Source organism: Sciurus carolinensis, chromosome 11, assembly GCF_902686445.1.
Source record: "Sciurus carolinensis chromosome 11, mSciCar1.2, whole genome shotgun sequence".
Classification (NCBI taxonomy): Eukaryota; Metazoa; Chordata; class Mammalia; order Rodentia; family Sciuridae; genus Sciurus; species Sciurus carolinensis.
The window spans coordinates 131,609,282-131,631,650 of NC_062223.1; the positions used below are offsets into that span (position 1 = coordinate 131,609,282).

The 22,369-nt window shown below is 41.3% G+C and overlaps 1 protein-coding gene across 1 annotated transcript in view; it reads left to right on the forward strand.

Annotated features, from left to right (window-relative positions):
- The window catches only part of Ntm (neurotrimin), a 419,452-nt gene that overhangs the window by 213,374 nt on the left and 183,709 nt on the right, over positions 1-22,369 (forward strand). The window contains 1 exon segment of the mRNA XM_047516378.1: positions 20,383-20,615. Coding sequence (XP_047372334.1) covers positions 20,383-20,615 — 233 coding nt within the window.

Here is a 22,369-nt window from a genome sequence, read left to right on the forward strand (position 1 = left end):
AAGCAATGCCTGTACCAGTTATTCATTATGGGAAGGGAAGGTGTTTCTTGCATTTTTCTTCCTTCCATCCCCCTGCTTCTTTGTGATAAATGGGGGCTGAGCTGTTTGTGGTATGCAGAGGCTGACAAAATGAGGCGATCGGATTGGAAATCAAAGCTCTCACCATAGCTGGCAGTGTGCCGGGACTTCACAGCTACCTCCTATGGCGGGGGCAGGAGGAGGGGGAGGAAGCAGCTGCTGTCATTTTTCCCTTAGGAGTTGTTTTTGGTTTTACTTTTCTTTCTCCTAAGACAAGAGGAGCTGGAGGGGGTAGCCAAGTACAAGAAATAAAAAGAGAAGGAAGTCTAGAATTAGACTGTCCAAAGAGAAAGAGCCCTGCAAAGGGGCAGAGGGAGAAGGGAAATGAAAGTAGGTAGAAGAAACTTCTAGAACATACCTTCTTCCTATTTTTTGTGACCATGTTCTTGTGGTCTCTCTGCCCCTCCTTTGTGATTGAAGGTATTCTCTACAATTTGTAAATTGTTGTTTAATTTACAGAGTACTTTGAAAGCAATTCAAGTATCTGCTGCTGTCATGTGTAGAGAAACTGAGGCACAGCACATTATGAGTACTTTAACCTGCTCCTTTTGGGTTCTATTGTCAAGTCTTTGTTCTAAGAATTCCAAAAAGTATCTCCATCCTTTCTGTCTAGGGTGAAGAATTTATTCATGTCTTTGCATTTCTGGCCTCTTGTCCCAGGCACCTTCCTACTGCAAACTGCCCCATAAGGTCCCTAAGCCTGTGTCTTGCAGGTTGACTCTGCCCTCTGGTGGATCAAAAGGTGGTGAATGAATGAGGTAGAAAAGGGAACTCCTTCCAGAAAATGTACCCTGGCATGGTTCCCAGAAAAGTCTTTGGTTAAAGCAACCCGAACCCTAAATGAATACAGCTCAATATGCCTGTGATGTATTAATATCCTGATAAGCTGGTCAGAATGTGTTTCCAAATAGACCTATTACATAAGTAGCAATAAATACGAACCATCTCTCACTTCTCCACAGTTTGTGCATAGTGAGGAATTCCAAGACCATGCAGACAGACTCTTGGCAATGCTGACCTTCTGACTAATGAAAAGTCCTGAGCCCTCATAACACAGGTCCCCAGTGACATCCACATCACACAATAGTGCCCTTTGCCCACCTTTTTAATGACTTTCTATTTTGTTTTACAACCTGCAATCTGCTGCATGTCCTGGTCAACAGTATCTATCTTTTCTGCCATTGCTTGTGCCCTGGATGCTTTTATGGGCATTGATTTCCTTCACTGGTTCCCCAAAGAGGTTCTTTTCCTTGAGCCAGAGCAGCATTCCAGCGGATTACAGTGTCTGCCACTCTGCACTCCGATTTATTGCCATCCTGGGTTTTATTCTCTCCTACACTTGCAGCCAAGCCTCATTCATTTCGTTTTCTGGGGCGAGCAGAATGGAAGAAGTTGCTATTAATAGGAGAAAGGATGTCATGCCAGCAGGCTTAGTGATGTCTAAGTTTATAGCCCGAAGTTCCAGAGGCTAACTCTAGTCTTAGATCCACCCTTCTCCATCTGAAGGACTGAACACAACAGGATGCTGGTGTGGAAATGAAGAGTGAAAGGTTTACAGTCTTTTCAAGCTTTTGTGAATCAAGGATACCGTTGGATTTGGACAGGATTATTTGTATGTCTTCCACTTTTTCATGCCCTTTGGCTAGGTTGCATTTGGTGGGAAACTAGCTGAGATTGTAGATGAAGTCTAAGGGCAGAGGGGTGGGTAAGAGGGAGATGGAGAGTAGGAAGCATATGGCAAGAGATGCAACAGAATCTTCCCATGAGGATGGTTTGCTTCTCAGGTTTCCCTATGGATTTCACAATGAGGTATGTGAATCCAATTGAAGTTCTCCATGTGCTGCTGCTGTTTGTTTGTTTTTTTTTTCACATTGATAAACATGTTTGCTAATCATTTATCACAAATTAAGTAGTAGAGCAATTTCTAAACAATGTCTTACAGATAATAAATGTCTTTTTAATATGCATACATGATATTACAACTCAACTGTTGCTAGCCCTGCCTTACTTTATCAGATATAGAATTCAGAAGCTGCCCAGGACCACAGAGAGCAAAACCCCAGATGAGGCCTCTGCAGGGCCCATCTTCACTTCATTGTGGACTGGCTCCAGTCAGTGTGAATTTATACCTCCTTCACACAGAAACAAGGACTACAAAGAATCTTCTGGTGGATTATAGTCATAAGGATAAGAGTTAGCTCAAACAGCTTAACTTGCCAGGAGTTCATGTAGGCACAGAGAGACCGCAAAATCAGAAATCCCCTTGGACAGTGTGGCAATTTTCTTTTGGGTGGATTGATGTTATTGGGCCCAGAAGACCTTTGTATGAAGTTTTCTCTTTGCAAAATGCTCCTAGGGAAGTACAATTTGCAAAAGCAGTGCTTGTGTGGGTGTGGGGTGGAATCTATTTGGCCATATATGGTAGTTTTTTTTTTAAATATGTATATTTTTAGTTGTAGGTGGACACAATACTTTTATTTTATTTTAATGTGGTGCTGAGAATCAAACCCAGTACCTCAGGCATGATAGGCAAGCACTCTACCATTGAGCCACAACCCCAGCCTGGCCATATATTCTAGAGGGGGAATTTCGAGATAGTTTAGAAAGAACTTGGTGTCCAACATTGTGTATATAGAAAGAGCAATGTTGCCTAATGAATAATGTTTTGTACTGCATATATGACTATGCAGTATTATCACTGTTGAGTCTCTAATGTCAATGTTAGAATCAACTTAGGGGTTAGTTTTCTAGCATCTTGCATATGTGCTGATAAAATGTGCCTGCTTTATCCTTAATGAGATAACAAAGAGCAGGGAAACAGATCCCTCAAGACTGCATCCTGGTTTGTCATTCCCAAGTGAGCATGTATGTCAGAACACTGGGAAATATGACCCAGCTGCTTAGACCCTCTGGCTTCTTACCTCTCTTTTAAGGCAGGAGAGATACATTTTAAGATGAACTTTCTAAAGAAAGAATGTAGGTAGGTTTTCCATGCCTATCTAAAAGTAAGGCAAGTTTTGATCAACCTATAGCTTCCTGTCTATTCCATATGAAAGTGGTAGCTGGAAAGACATAGTAGAAAATGAAAGTTGAAATTTGGTTGTTAGTGATACTATTTTTCTTCAATGTGCACTCAGAATAACTGCTTCCCTTTACCATCACTTCAAATCGGTGCTATGTATCTATATTAGGTAGCCAAGAAAGAAGAATAGAGTAAAGTAGGTATGAAAAATCTGTGACCTCGCTGGTCACAGTGGTACTCGCCTGTGATCCCAGTGGCTCAGGAGGATCACCAGTTCAAAGCCAGCCTAAGCAACTTAGGGAGACCGTAAGCAACTCAGCAAGACCCTGTCTCTAAATAAAATTTTAAAAGGTGGGAGAGTGCTGGGGATGTGGCTCAGGGGTTAAGTGCCCCTGGGTTCATTCCCAGTACCAAAACAAACAAACAAAAAAATCTTAAATGTAATGTCTGTGTCCTCAAAGATATATAAGCTAGGCTAAAATGCTTGCATTTGTCTTCCTCATTTCCTAAACTCCACTCCCTTTTCCTGATCTCACCAACCTCCCTTTTCCTAAATTTTTCAGTGCTATTATTTAACTCAAGCTACTTATTAAGAATGATTTCAGCTCCTGCAGATAACTGTATTGCCATTTCTTTCCTCTGGGTATTCTGCTGATCATTGAACATTTTTAACAGGTTTCAGTGAAACTAAAACTACCAAAGTGCATCCTATTCTTAATGAGAACCCAATTCCTGAGCCTGTTAGGACATATGGAGGAGACTTCTTCTTGTGCTAAATTTTGTAAGGAGGAGAAAATAGACTAGTCTGATGTCCTCACAGGAGACCAATAAGTGCTCTCCACCTTTTATATAGGTTCACTTTTCACAGGTTCAATTACCTGTGATCAACTGTGGTCCAAACATATTAAATAAATGAAAATTTCCAGAAATAAACAATTGCTGAATTTTAAATTGTACACTGCTCTGAGTAACATGATCGAATTTCACACCATCATAGCTCATCTCACCCAGTAGGGGAATCATCTCTTGTCCAGCATATGATATAATGAGATTTTAGATAGAGAGAGAATGATATGATTTTTGTCATAAAATTGTCATAATTGTACTTTATTAGTAGTTTTTAATTAGTAATCTTTTACTATGCCAAATTTACAAATTAGACCTTATCATAGTATGTATGGAGAGGGAAAAAAAAAACAATACACATAAAATTTGGAGGTGTCTGAACCTCCAAATTTGTGGGTGCTTCACTGAGAGGGCTTAAAACATATCCTCCAGGGATTAAGGGAGGTTTGCTGTATTAGAAAACATCTTGAGAGATAGAACCACTTCCATTTAAAATTAGTTGAGCAGCAGGTTGGGGGGAAAGGAAGCAAAACCTCAAAAGTGATATTAGTTATATTTGTTAGGGAGAGGCTACAAAATCCCTTATTAGTCATATATAGTCAAAAGATTAAGAGTGGAATGTTGTCTCCCAGGGGAAAGAGAGGGTAAGGTATCACACTCTCATCCCTCAGACTCTTTGCAATTCCCTTGATGATAAGAGTGAAAGGAGTAACTCAGTTACTCATTTTATTGCAAGCATTTATATTCTAATGAATATCATCTGATTCTTTTGGGTTCTCCTGATATGAAATAAAACATGCCCTCTTGCACTTCTACTCTTCTTTCTCCCAAGAATCTGCATCAGAAGTGATGGCATGTTTGCATCTGATATATTTTAGTAATTTTCATCATTGTCTTCACAGTTCTGCTACACTTTCTTTTCTAACCTAGTAGTCCCTTTCTCTCTCTGTTCCCCTTGGCAAATAGTGGAACAGTTGTGAATTTTAGAAAAGTCTGCCCATCAGAGAATAGGGAAATGGTGATGGACGCACAGGTGTTGGACACAGGCACTGGAGAGATCTGTATGAATCCCTACAGAGCAAGGCGAGAGCTTAGTCATAGTGAGACCTGACCAGCTGCAACTTTGGACCTCATCCTTGTCTTGCCCAGATGAGAAACAGAAGCCCAGGCAGATGAAGTGACTTGGCCATGGTTACACAATTTATATCTGTAGATCTGGAACTTGAGATTGTCTCTGTCCCCAGCTTTGTTTTGATGATTTTAGGAGATATTAATTACATATGAAAAGGCTTTGCATCCTGTCATGCATGAAGAAAGTTTGAGCTATTATTTTTTCTGGCTAATTAACAAAAAATACTCTCATATGTTGCACTCTTTCTTCTCATATTGCAAGATTTTGTGTAACACAACATCTGGCTATGTGATTTCTAGTAACATGGCTCACGAGTGCTATAGATGCAGGCATGTTAGACTTCTGGCAACCCAGCATGAGTAACCATGGAGAAGAGTTGGAGAGAGTCCAGTATTTGGGTTGTTTGTGAGGTCAGCTAGTTTCTCAGAGACACCTGGTTTATGATAGATGCTTACTATCACGTGTCTTCACCCTTAGCAACCACTATTTACCAGCTGATTGTGGTCATGGACTCAGTGCCATAAAAGGCACAGCAGGTCTAGGAGGAGTATAATAAAAGACAGATTAAAAAAATGCATTGGTCCTTCCTTCAAAATTGCCACAGAGCAGAGTGAGAGCAATGATAGTGCTGTGTGAGGTGCAGCATTGAGAGTTTGGAAGGAACTAGTGGGAAGGTTTATGTGGGTGAGGTAGTACGGATGGGACTTTAGAGAAAGGGCAGAGGTGGGAAATGGGTTAAAAGTATAGCAGAGTTTCCCACAATAAGAAAGTTGCAAAAAATCTGCAAACACTTAGAGTAATATGACTCCTGTGCAAAACAGTGGGTCTCAATGAGCTGGAAGGCATGAGCTGCAACCCAGATCTCAGATCCTGGTATGTGCTTCTGAACTGTTTGAGCTTTATTCTGAAATCAGTGGGAACCAGTTATGGGTTTCAACCAGTGAGCCTCACACATATTTGTTACAAATTTCCCACCAACAGTCAGAGAGAGTGGAGTGGAAAGGGGTTGAGCCTGGAGGCAGAAGGTCACATAGTAGCGTGTGGTGCAGCTGTGTATCCATCCAGGTGAGGTGAGCCTTTACCCTCCCTGACTGCCTTATGTGGTCAATTTGCATTGAGATTAGGGAACAAACAGCATGAGCTTGCTGAGGGTCAAGATCAAGAGAATTTATGCAAGGAAAGAACCAGTTTGCCTGTGTCCCACCTGAAATCCCTTCCTAAATAAACCAGTTAACATAGAACATCACCAAAAGCACCAAGTGGCTCAGTAAAGAATTTGGATAATCTTTTGCCCGGTGTTGGTGTAAGGATTTTGCTCTGGGGGGAATGAGAGATGTGGCTTTGATGCCCAAGTACTGATTCCTCCTATTCACCCACTACCCTACTCCTCCATATCTGTACCTGCCGCAGGGTCATACCTTACACTTTCTGTGTGCCTGGGGCTTCTGGGTTCAAGGGAAGGAAAGAACTGCTCATTTAAGAAGAGCTTCCTGTCGGGGGCAGTGGTGCATGCCTATCATCCCAGCGTGTGAGGCAAGAGGATGGCAAGTTCAAAGCCAGCCTCAGCGGAGTGCCCTGAGTTCAATCCCCAGTACTCACCGCTCCACAACAAAAAAGAAAAAAGGGCTTCCTGTTTCTGGTTCCTTGTTGGTGAGAGTACTCCAAGGGTTAAAAATTGGGCTGTTTTGTTTTTCTATTTTTTTTTTTTTCTTTATACCCATCCAGTGTTTGTCATCCAATTGTCTGTGCAGGCCCCCTGCTTTCTTTCATTTAAGTAGCTGTTATCTTCTTTGTATCATAAGCTCCTAAAATATAGAGAATAAGGAATATGTTTTGTTCTGACGAGTGAGCACTGGATGTCCACAGGCATCTGAGCACAATAAATAAATGTGTAATGTGGAGCATGGTGATGTGGACATGTATTTGGCTACTTGGAAAATAATAAAGAAGAGAGGAGACAATTACATTTCCACACAGAAGGATGGCAAGCGTTCATGCCTTCCTGTTCCTGCAGAGGTCTTTATGCCTTCCCTTCCATACATACACTGACTCTCATCAAACATGAAGATCAGGGTGGAAAAGGACATCATTTCCCCTGATACATGTTCAAACTGAGTCACAGGATGACTGGGGAGGCAGGTGTGTCTCAGCAGAATAGATACTGAAACAAGGACCTAGGGTCCTTGACTCCAAGGAAATCACACCAAGATTCTTGGGCTTCGTAGATGCCTCTCTCAAATATGAATACTCTCATTGAAGTGATATCAGATAAAATACTTGAATGCATGGCAGCTTCCAGATGGTAGAGATCTTGTTAAAATCTGAGTAACACCCAGCACGCTCTCAAGCTTGTAGAATGTTTACCACAGACTCTCTTTCAGAATTCACTAGCCAGAAAACACCGTTATTTTATCTTGGATTAAGAAATCAGAAGATGTGGCTCTCATCACAAATCGTTTGGAAGTAAATAGCTAAATAGCCTTAGGCTTATGAACATAACAGCTGCATAGTCTTAACCTCTTTAGATTCTTTGTTGGTAGGTTATCTCCTTTGTCCCACCAAGTGCCAGATTTATTTATAAAGTTTCCTCCATAAACACCACTTCTGCAGAACCTTTCCTGACCCATCAGACTAGGCTAATTTTCCCAATGCCTGTCTACTTTCTGTGCAATATCCATAGTATTCTATGCTAAGAAGCATCACATGTCTTCATGTCCTCTTTTTCTATGCTGTTCTTCTGTGTGAATAGAATGTGTGTCTGTCTTGCTTATGTGTTGAATCCTTCAGTACTTAACATGTATGACATATAGTAGGTGCTCAATAAATAAATGGGTAACTAAATGGATTAAATACCAACTCAAACACACCTCAATTTACCCACATCACTCTGAGCAGAAAGGCTATTTGTTCAGTTCACCTGAAGAATGGTTAGAAATCTTTTAAGCCACAAATACCCCTAACACACAGCTCCTCTTGTCAGTCTTGCTTAAATTCCTCCTCTCACCAGATGAGAATATCTGCTTAGATACCTCATGATATGAACATGACCACACATATTTTGGAAGAGAAAAATTTAAAAATCTCCCAAGGTAGGGGAAACTTTAGTGTTCCCATCATGACTGGCGGTAACTGGCTTCCCTATCCTTGTTATATTTTCTCTTTTGCATGTTCTTTCCCACTTGCAAATACAATATTTTCTTGCCATGTTACAGGGAATTGAATCCAGGGAGGCTTATCCCTTTTTATAAATTTAATTTTCAGAGAGGGTCTTGTTAAGTTGCCCAGGCTGGCCTCAAATCTGTCATCCCCCTTTTCCAGCCTCCTAAGTATCTGGGATTACAGTTGTACACCACCCTGACAAGTCTAAATATAGTTTTTGTCCTTTCATTCATCCTTCCCAGGTCCGTTTAACAGCAGCCCACTCTACAGCCCACAGCAACCCCCTCATGTAGCATGTTAGGGCTTCTATGAGCTGATTTTAGCCCTCCTTCCTGGACATCCTTGTTTTGTCCTCACACAGCCCCCTCCTGTCAGACCAGACTTCTAATCTGTGATATGCCCATATTCACATCCACAGTTCTAGGTACCATTTTCTTCCTAGGGAGACACTCCCACCTGTTCTTGATTTATCTACATGTACTTCTCATTCAAGGTAAGCTCAGGGATCAACCTATCATAAGATTTCTAATCCACATAGTCCTGTATCCCCCTCTAAATTCTTAAAACTCTCCCGTTATCCTTCTTTATACTAAAGGCTGTCTGGATTGTATCAGTATTCATGTGGGTGTCCCACATCCCAGAAAGAAGCTCAAGCCCCCAAGCCAAAACGGCCCCTCTACTCCTGACTGTAGACTCTAGAAAGCCACTTTTCTTCTCTCCCAGGGTCAGAAGACACCTGCTCTCTCCCTGTTCCCAGTGCTGAGTCCAGAACGATTTATCTCTTTCTAGTATCTGCCCTTCTCTGCAGCCTCTAAAAATGCCTCACACACCCTCTCCCTAAGGGTGTCTCCTTCTAATCTCCAAGTGTCAGTGGGAACTAAAATGGGAATGTCTTTATTCTGGTTCCCCAGAAGCAGAGCCAGAGATGAGGAGTAGTGTGTGCTGACTTCTTAAAGAAGTGACCTTAGGAGAGGGGGCTGAAGGGAAGCAGGGAAGGACAAAAAGCCAAGTGGAGGCTCACTTTCAGGCAGACTCACAAGAGTGTTAAGGATTCTTCCTACTCCCACACAGGGCTGATGGCTTTCCTGGGGATGTGCAAACTCCAGAGCATTTGCAGCTCCCTGTGAGAGGGTTAAGGCCAGTAGCCTAAAGGCAAGCCCCCAAAAGAACAGTAGGGCTGGAGGTTAGAAGCAGAAGCATAGAAACCTGGGGAGAAGCACAGAGTTGATAAAGGAGGCCTCAGAGAGCTGGGTTGAACACCAGGTGGGCATGGCACAGGGGAGCAAAGTACTAGAGATCCAGACTTGGAATCTTTCCTCCTTCTGAGCTGGGTTTGTGGCTCTGAGCTTCAGATTCCCATGGTGGTCCTGCACACCTCCTCTGTGCACACTTGAGTATCCTGGAGACTCCTTTCCTCCAGTATTACCTTTTTTGGTCAGTAATTAAAGTGGAACATTAAGGATTTTTCCACTTGGCCTGGAAGAGGTACTTTTTAGAGTTTTCCACAAAATGTGTACATAAGACAGATAAAGCAAGAGCTGATTAAGAGCACCAGTTGGACCACATCTCCTTGCATCCCCTAGGCCTCAGTGCAGCATCTTCAAAAGCCAAGTTTTCACGGAAAAGTAAAGGACAGGAGAAGACCAAGGCTCGTCCTACTGGCCTGTGATAACACACTGGTTTAAGAAATCATCATTCCATCTGGATGTAGTGGTGCACACCTGTAATCCCAGCAGCACTAGAGGCTGAGGCAGGAGGATTGCAAGTTCAAAGCCAGCCTCAGCAAAAGTGAGACACTAAGCAACTCAGTGGGGCCCTGTCTGTAAAATGAAGTACAAAATAGAGCTAGGGATGTGGCTTAGTGGTTGAGTGTCTCTGAATTCAATCCCCAGTACTCACCGCCCCCCATAAAAAGAAATTATTGTAACTCTGAGAGGAAATTCTTCAAACAACCAACTGTCCCAGGTTGTTGATGAGGAAATTCAATAAAATGCTAATAAGCAGGTTTTCCAAGTAGGTATTGAGGATGGGCACCAGAGCTGCAGCAGGCTGAGCAGAGATTTCTTTCCCACTGGGAGTTTTAGCCTTTCTGGGAGATGTATCCTGCCCTGCTCCCAGAGGTGTCACATCACCTAAATTAACTATCTGGAGACATCCAATTAGCTCTTCTGCACTTAATGATTCTTACATTCCCTTGACTTAGTGAGTACTGATTTTCCAGACTCTGGGGACTCCTTCCCTCTTTCCTCCTCACAGGCCATTGGAGAAAGGAGAGGATGCTGTGGACTTTTAAAATACATCTATGGAGAAAGACAAGCCCAGAGCTGCTCATGGACACTTATGAATGTTGGTTCTGCCTTCCTGTTCTGTCTGTGTCTCACCTTCTCAGATGGCAGAAATGGTGCTGTGTAATTGAGAGGGTTCTCTTCTGGGAGGAGGCCAGTCCACTTACCAGCTGGCCCACTTCCACCTAGGCCCTGGGCAATCATTTAGACATAGTGGCAGTACCAAAAGGTGACATGATGTGTGGCCAAGATCACTTAGTACTAGAACAGAGAAAGCTTCCTTTCAACATAGGCATAATCGTTGGCACTGAAATTGTATTTTTAACAAGGCTTCTCTTCCTATGCATTGTGGGTTTTAATAAAGCAAACGCTTATTCTTATTGGGCCATGAACTAGATTGTTTTCTTTCCATCCTCTTCCTCCCTGCAAATAAGGTACACAATTATATGTGTACAGAGTCACTCATCATGTATATAAGCACTGGGGTGAATGATAGACAGTCTTCATGCTGACCAGAGAGGACTGCCTAGATAATGAGCTTCACTCTTGCTGGCTAGAAGGAAACATCACCTGCACTTGTTCTGGAGTATGATTTCAGTCTCCTAAGCTATGAGGATCTCCCAACAGGTAATGTTCAGGTCTTAAATAAAGATAATACCTCAGGGTGATGGTCAAGTGCTAGAGACACATGCAGGCCCAAGGGAGGGGGCGGAAAGTTTGTCTTAACAAGGGGTTGGAGATGGAACTAGCTCCAGGATCGGAACCAGGAGTGGCAAACCCACTGGCTTCACTAGAGGCGTATGTGCCATGTCGGAGGCTTCTAGGTGAGTGCATCCTCATTTTTCATACCAAGCCCTAGAATGGGAAGATCAGGCCATTGCCAGTCCCTTTTCTAATATGACAGTATGTGCCTGGGATACACCATCTAGCCCAATTTGCCTGATCAAGTCCTGGTTAACTCAGTGTCATTGCATTCAATTAGGACCACAATTACTAGTGTTTTCCATACAGATACCCTGCAAGACTGGACCTAATTTATCCAGGGACTGGACAAAGGCCCATCTCATGCGTGAGAAAGGAAGAGTGAGGAGAGACAAAGCCAGTGATTCCTTGCACTGTGACCTCTGTGAGCTTCAGATCTACTGAAGAGTGAAGAGTGTAATCACATCGACAGACTTCTGGTCCTTCGGCTTCCCATAGGGTTCTTCTAGTTGCAGGAAATGGGGTGAGGGAGAAAGGAGAGCAGGTGCCACAGGCTGCGTCCCTCCATCAAGGATCATAGCTCCTAGTCAGTGGTGCTCTCCACAAAGCCTCTCCCCAGTGGGACCTCTGGCCTTCTCCCTTTATCCTCTCATGGCTCAAAGTGTTAACGATGTCTTCTGTTACCAGTCACAGGTCCTGGCTGTCCCTTAGGAGGCTGTAACTTTATAAATAACTTCTTCATTAAATTCTTCTGAAATTACTCAACTTGAGCATGCCACATTTTCCCATGGGAACCCTGACTACATAGGTGGTTGTACGGTATACCATGTGAAAGATTTTTCACTTTCTTCTGAAGACAAAGAACCTAAATGAAAAACTTTTTCAAAGACCTCCTCACCAGTAGTTATAAATGGCACTAAACTTTAGCTTGCCCATTTCTTCTTCAGTGGTCAGCCCTACCTTGCAAGAAAGAGGATGGGAGGAAAAAGAGATTCTAGGAAATCAATCCATCTGTAGTCTCTTCTCCACCTTTGTACTTCTTTAATCCTGTCCTCCTAGCCCACGCATGAGATGGGCCTTTGTCCAGTCCCTGGATAAATTAGGTCCAGTCTTGCAGGGTATCTGTATGGAAAACACTAGTAATTGTGGTCCTAATTGAATGCAATGACACTGAGTTAACCAGGACTTGATCAGGCAAATTGGGCTAGATGGTGTATCCCAGGCACATACTGTCATATTAGAAAAGGGACTGGCAATGGCCTGATCTTCCCATTCTAGGGCTTGGTATGAAAAATGAGGATGCACTCACCTAGAAGCCTCCGACATGGCACATACGCCTCTAGTATATAGCCCAAATCTCCAATCCTCCACAGACTCTCTAGTACTCTCTCAGTACCTTTTTGCTTTGTTCATGCTTAATCCTCTGCCTGAAACACCATATCCACCCCACTTCCTGTTAAACAAACTTCTTTGACTTTCCTTGGCTTCTATAACATTCACCAAGATCAAACTGCCCTGAAGGGAACTAGGAGTCACTGTGTGTGTCTTTGTAATAGAGAAGTGAATAGCATACACTGAATTTCCCTCACAGGAAATGCTTAAGACTAGAAGTGTTTCAGATTCAAATATTTTTGAATTTTGAAATATTTGTATAGACATAATAAATAAATAATAATAATATACATAAATAAAAATAATAAATCTAAACATAATCTATTCATTTTACATATATAATTTAGACAGAAAGTAACCTTATACAATATTTTAAAAGTTTTTGCATGATATAACATGGCTTGGTATGGAATTTTCTACTTGAGGCATCCTGATGGCACCCTAAAAGTTTCAGATTTTAGAGCATTTCAGATTTCAAATTTTTGGATGAGGGATACTCAAAGTGCATGTGCATTTTTGTCTTCCCAGAGCTCCACAAATTACAAAATGATGAAGCATGAATTTGCTCCTACCAACACATAAGAGGATAAAGTATGTTTGGAGAACACTAATAAGGGATAAAGTAAAAGTTTGAAGAAAGGATAGTTAGAATGTGAAATGATATTTAAACTTTGTCTTGGTAGAAGAATAGAAATTTGTCTAGAAAATAGTAAGACTTCCAGGTGACCTGGCCTTATACTTGGAGGCTGAGAGGAGGCTCTAGTGCATTTACCTGTTGTCCCTATGATATGTTGGAAATGCCCTCACATTACTTCGATCCTCTGTGGAGTCTTTTCTTATTGCACGGATGGAACATAGAGTTATTGAATAAAGACATGGCTACTGGGGACTATGTCTTACAAATATTGTGTGACCTATTGATCGATGCTGTGCTTCCTTCAGGATTTGGATTAGTATTGGGTTTTTGCAACTTGCACAAATCAAAATGCTATGCCCTTCATTTCAGAAGTCATGACCCACCTAACTCGTGAATTTTTTTATGTGTGTGTGATAGCGCTACTTATTTGACTTGGACAGGAAGGACAGATGGTTAAGTGTACTTAGGGAGAGCCCTTCAGACATTCCAGAAAGCAAAGCCTTCTTACTTTATCCCATGACACTAGCAAAGAGATAGGGGAATGCCTCCTTTATGCTAGTTGCCAGGTGTGTGGGAAGGGGTGGGTACCTGTGTTTGTAGGTGCAGGTTGGTAGAGACATGCAGAGCAAGTATCCAGGTTGGACCTTGACTGAACATAAACCTCATCATCTTTTATGTCTTAGGAGTTTGTGAAAATGGGAGATTTTAATCAAATAATTAGTGGACCTATATTTATTGTGGACTTACTTTGGACTCTATGCAATGTTCTACAGGGGCACAAGGTAAAACGGGCATGGCTTAGGCCTTTCAAGAGCATGCAATCAAATCAGGAATGTAACATAGATAAATCAAGAAGTAGTATATATAACAGAGTGCACAACAAAATTATTTGTTGAGCTTTTACAATAAACAAAGCAAAGCATTAACATGCATGGTTCCCTTTTATCTTCTCATTACCTCTTACACAGAAGGAAGAGTTATTTCCACTACACAAGACACAGATGCAACTCAGTGAAGTGAGATAACCTGTCTGAGACCTCAGAGGCAACAAGAACAGCATTGGGACTTTAATTCCAGCAGTCAACCTTCAAAGCCCTTTCTCTTTCCTTTTCCCAACCCTCCCTCTGACCACCACTACCACCTAGCAGTGGGGGAGTCATAGGATAGGAGGCCTACAGCTGTGTTTCTCTCACCCAGTCTTTTCACCTCTTTTGTAAGTGGATCCTCTGATTCTACCCAGTTTGCCTTGTCATTATATTCACAGGAAATATTTCATAGCAGACATCTATTTATTTAGGTGATGCAAAAACAGTAACAGTTGGGAGATATAGGGCCAGCATGATCTTAGTGTTAACTAGTGTTTTAGTCTTTGTAAGATCCAAACAGATTATGTACATATCAGCCTAAGTTTAGACTCTAACAAATATCCAGCAGGGTCAAAATTAAAACCATTAGTAGTGAGGGTGTCTTGCTATAAAGAATAAGGTGTTAGCTGATATCTCAATTTTCATTGTATCTGTGCTGAACCATCCTGGCTTGTTTGTTTCTTGGTTTCATCTAGAAACCACTTGCTTGAAAAAGCAGATGTGGAAGAGGTATATGGAGTGAGTCTCAGCCTCCTGGAACTGAGTGTGGGCATTCCAAGCCATTCATGTTTTAATATTTGACTGTAATATCTTACTGTGAAGGTTGAGGTGGGGTGGAGCACAAACCAAATGCCCAAAAGAATGAAACCTAGGGGCAGCTGGAGCATTTCAGTGTGATAAGAGGTGATTGTGACCAGGTGCTGTGAAGGATGGAGGCACTTATTTTGCTGTGGCCTCAAGCGTGCTGCCTTTCAAAAGCTGTTAAAGGGCCATTTGATAGAAGGAACAGTTGGATTGCACACTGTCTGGATCCATTATTGCCTCAGATCTTTAGGCAGGTGCGATTAAGAAAGGCCAAGCTTGGATTTTTCTCTCCTTTCTTCACTAATCTCACTCTTTATTTCAACACTCTCTTTGTCTGTGGAAGGTTCCAAATAGATAATTTTGCTCCATTTTTCTTTCAATTCCCAGGTTCTTATCTCTCTCTTTCTCCTCTCATCCTAAATTCAAAAGTATGAGCCTTGAGTTCATACTTTTATAGTTTTATTTCCACAACATGCATCCTGGGCTTCCTTAATAATTTGTACTATTCCTAAATATATAAATGCAACATGTATACTAATGCCACATTCATAAAAAAGACATTAAGGCTATAGAGGGCTGCAGTTTAGGAGGTTTGAGACCATAGATGCAGCTGCAGAAAATTACAGATGTGACAGCTTTCTCTACCATATTCTATGCTCTGGTTCATGGTTGAACATGTGCTCATATGGCTGGATCCTCTTTTTTCCAACTACACATGACAATTATCATAATTAGAGATAATACATTGATAATAGATATGAGGAGGGGAAGGATACCCTCAATAATCTATGCTAAACTATAATATGTCTATTCTCTAAAAGTTTCTAGAAGAAATTTCTCCAGAAGAAGAACAAGATGCAGACAGACACATACCCGCTGAGAAAGTTCATGTAGACTGAAATGGCAAATGAATGCCCCTCCAAGGCTTTCTGTCTATCTCTGCATGGATGTTCCAGGATGCTGAGTAGGCCAGGACTTTGGCTGTCCATGGGGATCACATGCAGGAGGAAATGGTGGTGAGAAAAGTCACTCACAGAAGTACCAAAGGCTGATGGTCAGTGAATGAAGGGTTGGCACTGAGGTTGGAGAACAGAAAGTTATCAGAATGGAGGGGAGTTGGGAGCTCCAGGGTCTGATACAGGATCCTTCTGCACATTAAGGTTGTTCTTGGTTCTTTTTATTGAAGTTGTGTTGGGCAGAGAGAATGTTGAAGTGGAAAGGTGGAGTGTATCAAGAGTGTGGGATAGGTGAGAGACTTTTCAAAGTTTATTCTGGACCCTTCTCACCCTTCAATCTCCCATCAGTCTTCCTGGCCTGCATCCTGTCAACTTGGGACTGTTTGCCTGATAGCTAAGAAGTGGTCATCTCTAGCTTTGTTCACCTGTCAGGGACAGATGATTATGAAACCTATTCACTCCTAGTTAATTATCTTCCTGAAGAAGGTAAAACACCATCACATGTTTGAGGAGTCATTTTGTAGAATAACTGTATGAAGGGCAATGTCTATTCAGGAACCCATTGACTGAATTTCCCAACACTGAATTTCTACGGACTCCACACCCACCAAAGCATTTGCTCTGACTGAGAGAGCAATTATGCTCATTTTCACTTTTTTTCTAACCTAAGAAAAATGTCTCCTCTGCATCCTGTATGGAGACTGGATAAATGAGACAGATAGATGGGGGCAGGTATGAGGAGGTGACAGGAGTTGGCTGCCAAGGTACCTTTGTGATCCATCTCTGCAGAAGCCAGCATTAATTCCATGGAGACTCAGCAAGACTGATATCCAGAAGTGACAGTTTGGACATCTAAACATGACCTTGGATGTGTCCAAAACCGCAGCTGATGCTATGCCAGCTTTTCAGTGTAGTATATCACAGGAGCTGCATAACTGTGCTGGAAATTGGCTATGTTCAGAGTGCTAGTGTATCTGCAGAGGAACCTCTTTGGCCCTGTAATACAATGCAGTGTGGTGGGAACACTTGTGTTTCACTTGATTTTCAATAATTAAATGCTCACAAGAAAACCCAGGACAGTCCTCTTGTATTCTTCTTGAGGTTGTAAGATGCCGTGTTACAGTAGCCAAGAACTATTATTCATGTTACTTAGAGTCTATTGGTCAGCATTCCCTGCACCATGGGCATTTAACTGGCATCTAGTCAAATTTAAGCTGCTGGGAGAAAAAATAACTGAGACCCTTCTTCTGGTTTCCCGGAATATATTGGTTACAAGAAAGTTCTCTCCTGCAAGTAATGGGAAATTATTTCCAACAAGAGTCATTTTCTTGTGCCCATTTAAATGTCCTACTCTCATTTCAACAAGAACTAGATATCTAAATTAGTGGTTTTAAAGTAAGGGTCTCCAAATCAGCAGCATCTGTACCACTTGGGATTATATCAAAAATGTAGTTTCTCAAACCCTAACCGAGAACCACTGGATGAGAAAATTGCAGGTAGGGACTCAGCAATGACTACTGTCATATTATCCAGGAGATTCTGTTCAATTTGAATTTGAGAACCACCAATCTGGATGTTATTTTAAGAGAGTATAGGGTCATTCAAGAACACTGAATTTGGAAAACAAAACAAAGCAAAACATGGGCAATTCTTATTTCTAGAGTGTGATTATAATAAATGCAGATGTTTCTTAGTCTCAGTTAATTTCATCTGTAAATTGGCAATAGTAGATGTACATGATCAAGTTTTTGAGATTCTAAAATTACATGTAGTGGGCTTGCATGGTAACATAGCATATAGTAATATAAGCTCAATAAGCATTGGCTATGAATGTGAATTTTCACCATTTCCTTGCTTAGACTCACACCTGGGTCAGATCAGTAAGTGCCTTTAAGCTTGTTAACATAAATGTGTTCCAGGTGCATTAATAGTAAAGCAAGTTGTGGATTGTGTTGTGCTTCTTAATGAATTTGAGATCAATGTCATTTTGAATCCATATTTGTGGAGTGGCAGCCCAAGATGTAAAAGAAGAAACAGTGTCAGGAGCCTCCTTTATTGTCTACACTTTTCTCTGTTTGTTCACTCCCAGGGCATAGTCTGGATATTGTCATTAAAGCAAAAAAGAAGTTTTGTAGTACACTCTAGACCAGTCTAACCTCTGTGTGCATTTGAGTTACCTGGAGATCTTATTAAAATGCAGATTCCAGTTCAGTGCCTCTGATATGGGGCATGAGATTTTGTATTTCTAACAAGTTCCCAAGTGATATTGAGCCTGCTGTTTGCTGATCACACTTTTGCATAGTGAGGTGCTAGCTTGGTTCTTTGCAAATGCTAATATACACACAATTTACCTCCAGATAAATGCTGCTCAAGAAGTGATCCAGGGGCTATCAATATTTTCATCCCCTGGGAGCTTCTGAAAGATGTAGAATACCAGGTTCCACATCAGATCTACTGACTCAGAATCCACATTTCATCAAGATTTCCAGGGAGTTCATTAGTATAATGAAGTTTAAGGTGCATTCATAGCTGGCTTTATGACTGTGATTATTTGCATAGGAATGTGCAATAAGTTTCATGCTCTGCTCTTAACATCTTAAAACTCTTACTAATTCTTCAACAAAGGCTTACACATTTTCCTTTTGCTCCAGGCTCCATTCAATTATGTAGGTGGTCCAGGATACACTCTTCAACATCAAATTTTGATGAGTATATGACCCAACTTGCCCATTATTTATAAATTTGTATTTCTGGGTTCCCAAAGATTCTGAATCAGTAGACTCATGGATGACGGAGGTTAGGTGCCTCTCATGTCATTCTGATATACATGATTTACACCCTTTTCCAGAAATACTCCCTTGGTGTTCCCCCCGATTCAATTTTCTCCCATTTCCATGCTGTTTGTCTGACTGATGTCGGAGATGATTCATCTCCTCTGCATTTCTAGAAAATTCAGTAAGCAGCTGAAAACTTGCTGGATGCCAGAGCAAAGGTGTTTTCTGGTAAAACAATTTTCCCTGAAGGAGCTCTCAGAAAAAGGTCCACCTGCACCTGAGTGGCCCTTCCATAGTGGTGTGACATTTACACAAGTAAAGTGGAAAGTATGCATAGTACAGGATGTCTGATCTCTAGAGGGACCAACTTCCTGAGGAAACTAGAAACAGCAATGTGGAGGTGCTCAGTACTAGTGTATATATATTGATATACACAAAATCTCAAAATGATATATATATGATTCAGATCATTTTGGAATTTCAATAGAAGAAAAACTCCTCCCCACTGAAAAATTCAACTCTGTGTCTTCTGAGAGATACTCAGGACCATAAATATGAAGCACTGATTGAGAGTTCTGAATCCATTATTTCCTTACTCTTACCTTGGGAAAGACCCAGACCATTTGGAAACTCCAAAGTCCTGGTCTCTAACCAGAGAATGGATGAGAGCAGCTATCTCACAGATATGTTGTTGCAGGAATCAAATGAGACAGTGTGAATGTAAAAGTGCTTTGTATATTGCAAAAGAATGTATAAATTTGAGGCATCATTATATGTACCATGCAACACTGCTATTTTCAGCATTATAGTTAGGATCAGGATGCTGTGTTTGTGAATTAAGCCTAAGGCCATAGAAAATGTGTGGTATAGCAAGAGAGGGAAATGAATACAGACAGAAAGACATGATGAGGACTTGGTGAGATCTTTGGCAAATTTCAAAGTGTAGAAAAGAGAAAGAAGCTTCCACAATCTGAGGACTCCAGATGCAAAAATAAAAGAAAGGGAATCTATTTTTATATGTGCAAACAGTTTTGAGATTTGGGAAAATGCCTTTAGTCTAGCAATAATTGAACATTTCTGCCCCTGGGTATAATGAAGATAAATAGCAATGATGGTGGTCCATATTTAGTTTTGACTTCAGAATCCTTCTGTTGGAACTTGCTATTCTGAGATGAGTGGAATAATGGTTAGTAGTTAAATCTGGGTTTCTGATCTTGCACATGTTATCTGCATGAATTGGAGACTTATGAGTTGCTCTACCCCTCAATTCCTTTGCCAAGAGAATATACACCATTGGGTGGCTATAAGTATTGTATGAGTTAGTGCACTCAAAACCCTAGACAGTAATTAGAGAGATTATAAGCATTCACAGCATGGAAATCCCTGAGCCAAGGGAAGGCCAATAGTACTGAAAGATCCAGACATTCTGAGTATGCACGATGCCTCCAGGTTACAACTGAGAAGTTGTTTGAAATAATTTCAGAAGCACTGAACTCCTCTGGACCTCCAAGTCTAAGACAACCAATGTTCTGAGATTATAATCCCATAAGGCCTCTACTATTGTGTTCCAGAAAGTTCCACCAATAACAGATCAGAACATGCATGAATATATACAGAGATAAGGGGAAAAGAGAAGGCAGAATAACACAGACTTGCCATAACAACCCCACTGTGATGGCTCCTGTTTACTCCCTGATCCTTTGACTTACCTGTCTTGTCTTATCTTCAGGTGCACGATTGACAACCGGGTTACCCGGGTGGCCTGGCTAAACCGCAGCACCATCCTCTACGCTGGGAATGACAAGTGGTGCCTGGATCCTCGTGTGGTCCTCCTGAGCAACACCCAAACTCAGTACAGCATCGAGATCCAGAATGTGGATGTGTATGACGAGGGCCCGTATACCTGCTCTGTGCAGACAGACAACCACCCAAAGACCTCTCGGGTTCACCTCATTGTACAAGGTGGGTAACTGGCTGGGAGGTCAGAATGGGCGGCAGGGAAAGCCTGTATTAATGACTTTTTCTATTACCTTAACAGAGATGTATTTTGTTTATCCTGTCCAGTGAAAATACCTTTCTGTTTGTCATTTTGTTTTTAGAAGCTGAATTTTACAATCATTTGCCCATTGAGTAGGACTTTTGTTTTCATTTTTGCTTTATTCCAAAAATATATTTTCATAGAAATTATTTTCTAATTATTGCTTTTCCTTGTTTTTCCTCCCCTCAGCATTTTGTTTTTTAATGTTCCATCCAACCCCAAGATTGCCTTGAGACCAGCGTTACAATGTACTTTTGGTGCTCCATATATGCCATACTCTAGATCAGTTTTCACACAAAGCAAAGACATCAAGGAAGCTCAGTGATCTTTCCTTAAGAGCATCCTTCCCAGTAGCCCCATTGTTTGAAACGATTGCCTCTTCTCTCATTTCTCAGACCTAGGGTATTAATTCATCGCTTCTCCTCTAAACCTGTGTCAGATCGGCTATGTTTTGGTTACAGCTTGGCTCGCCTTCCCTTCTGCACATTTGAGGCCTCATGTGTTTGCTTGGGTTCTCTTGTTGTGGTGGTTCATTTGGAGTTTGTCCCTGTGTGTGTTTTTCTGGGTTCTGCTCTTTTTCTCAGAACTTGGAATTGGTATTCACTTCTTCCCACAAAGCAAAACTGGTCCTGGAGCATTTAGATAATGCAGCCTGTGGATACATTGCTAGCTAGTAAGAGCTTAGAGTCACACTGGGCTGCTTTCTGGCTGTGAGAATTGGATCAAGTTATCATTGTGCCTCATGGGTCTCTTTCTGTATAATGGGGTCAATGTGTAGAGCAGGGGTGAGGATTAAATTTTACATGTACAACATATAAAATACTTAGGAGAGTGCCTGGCCTATAGAAGGGCTACTTATGTGTTAGGTGTTGTGCTATTATAAGTTTTTATTTTCAATTTTTGAACGCTGTTGTCATGTTTTTTAACTTTTTAAACAGATTTTATAGTGGATTAAGAGCATTTTATTATCTCAGAAGCTAAAGCCTCCAAGCAATGTAATGCCAGCTACTCTGTTGGAGTTTCTTTCCTAAACTGATTCCAGATTCCCTTCACCCAGTCAGCTGGCAGGTACAGAGCAATGAACTCCTTCCTTTCCTGTAGGCTCCTGCAGTTGACCCTTCCTTCCTGTCAATATCCCCAAGAGAAGGGTAGAGCCACTGGATGATTGACTACAGGAAAATGAGAAAGAGTATGACTCAAGAAGGAAAAACTCAACAAAATGGAAGAATTAAGGGTCAGCTAGCTTTAGGAAGGGAGGAGAGAGCAAAACTTGCATCACAAATCCGAACTGTGCAAAGCAAGATAGAATGAGCTGTAATGACAAGAGAACAGGCTTGAATGAGGGAAATATCAGGCCTGGCTTAATAAAAGATTGTTGCCAATTTGACACAGGAATCCCTCATGCTATGGCAGAGTGTGCTCACAACACATTTTTGTTTATTTTTTCCCACTCTTTTTTTCACCAAAGAAGTCATAACATTTTCTTTCTTTTATTGGTTCTATAAATGAATAATTCTTTTTTCAAACTGCTAAATGTAAAGTACATTTTTAAATAGAATTGCATCAAAGGTATTAGAGTACTTGATACATATCGGTGTAGGAATTGCTACATATTTTTGTTTAAATATATATCTGTTTTAATATAAATGCATTTTCATTGTAGACAAAATAAAGAATC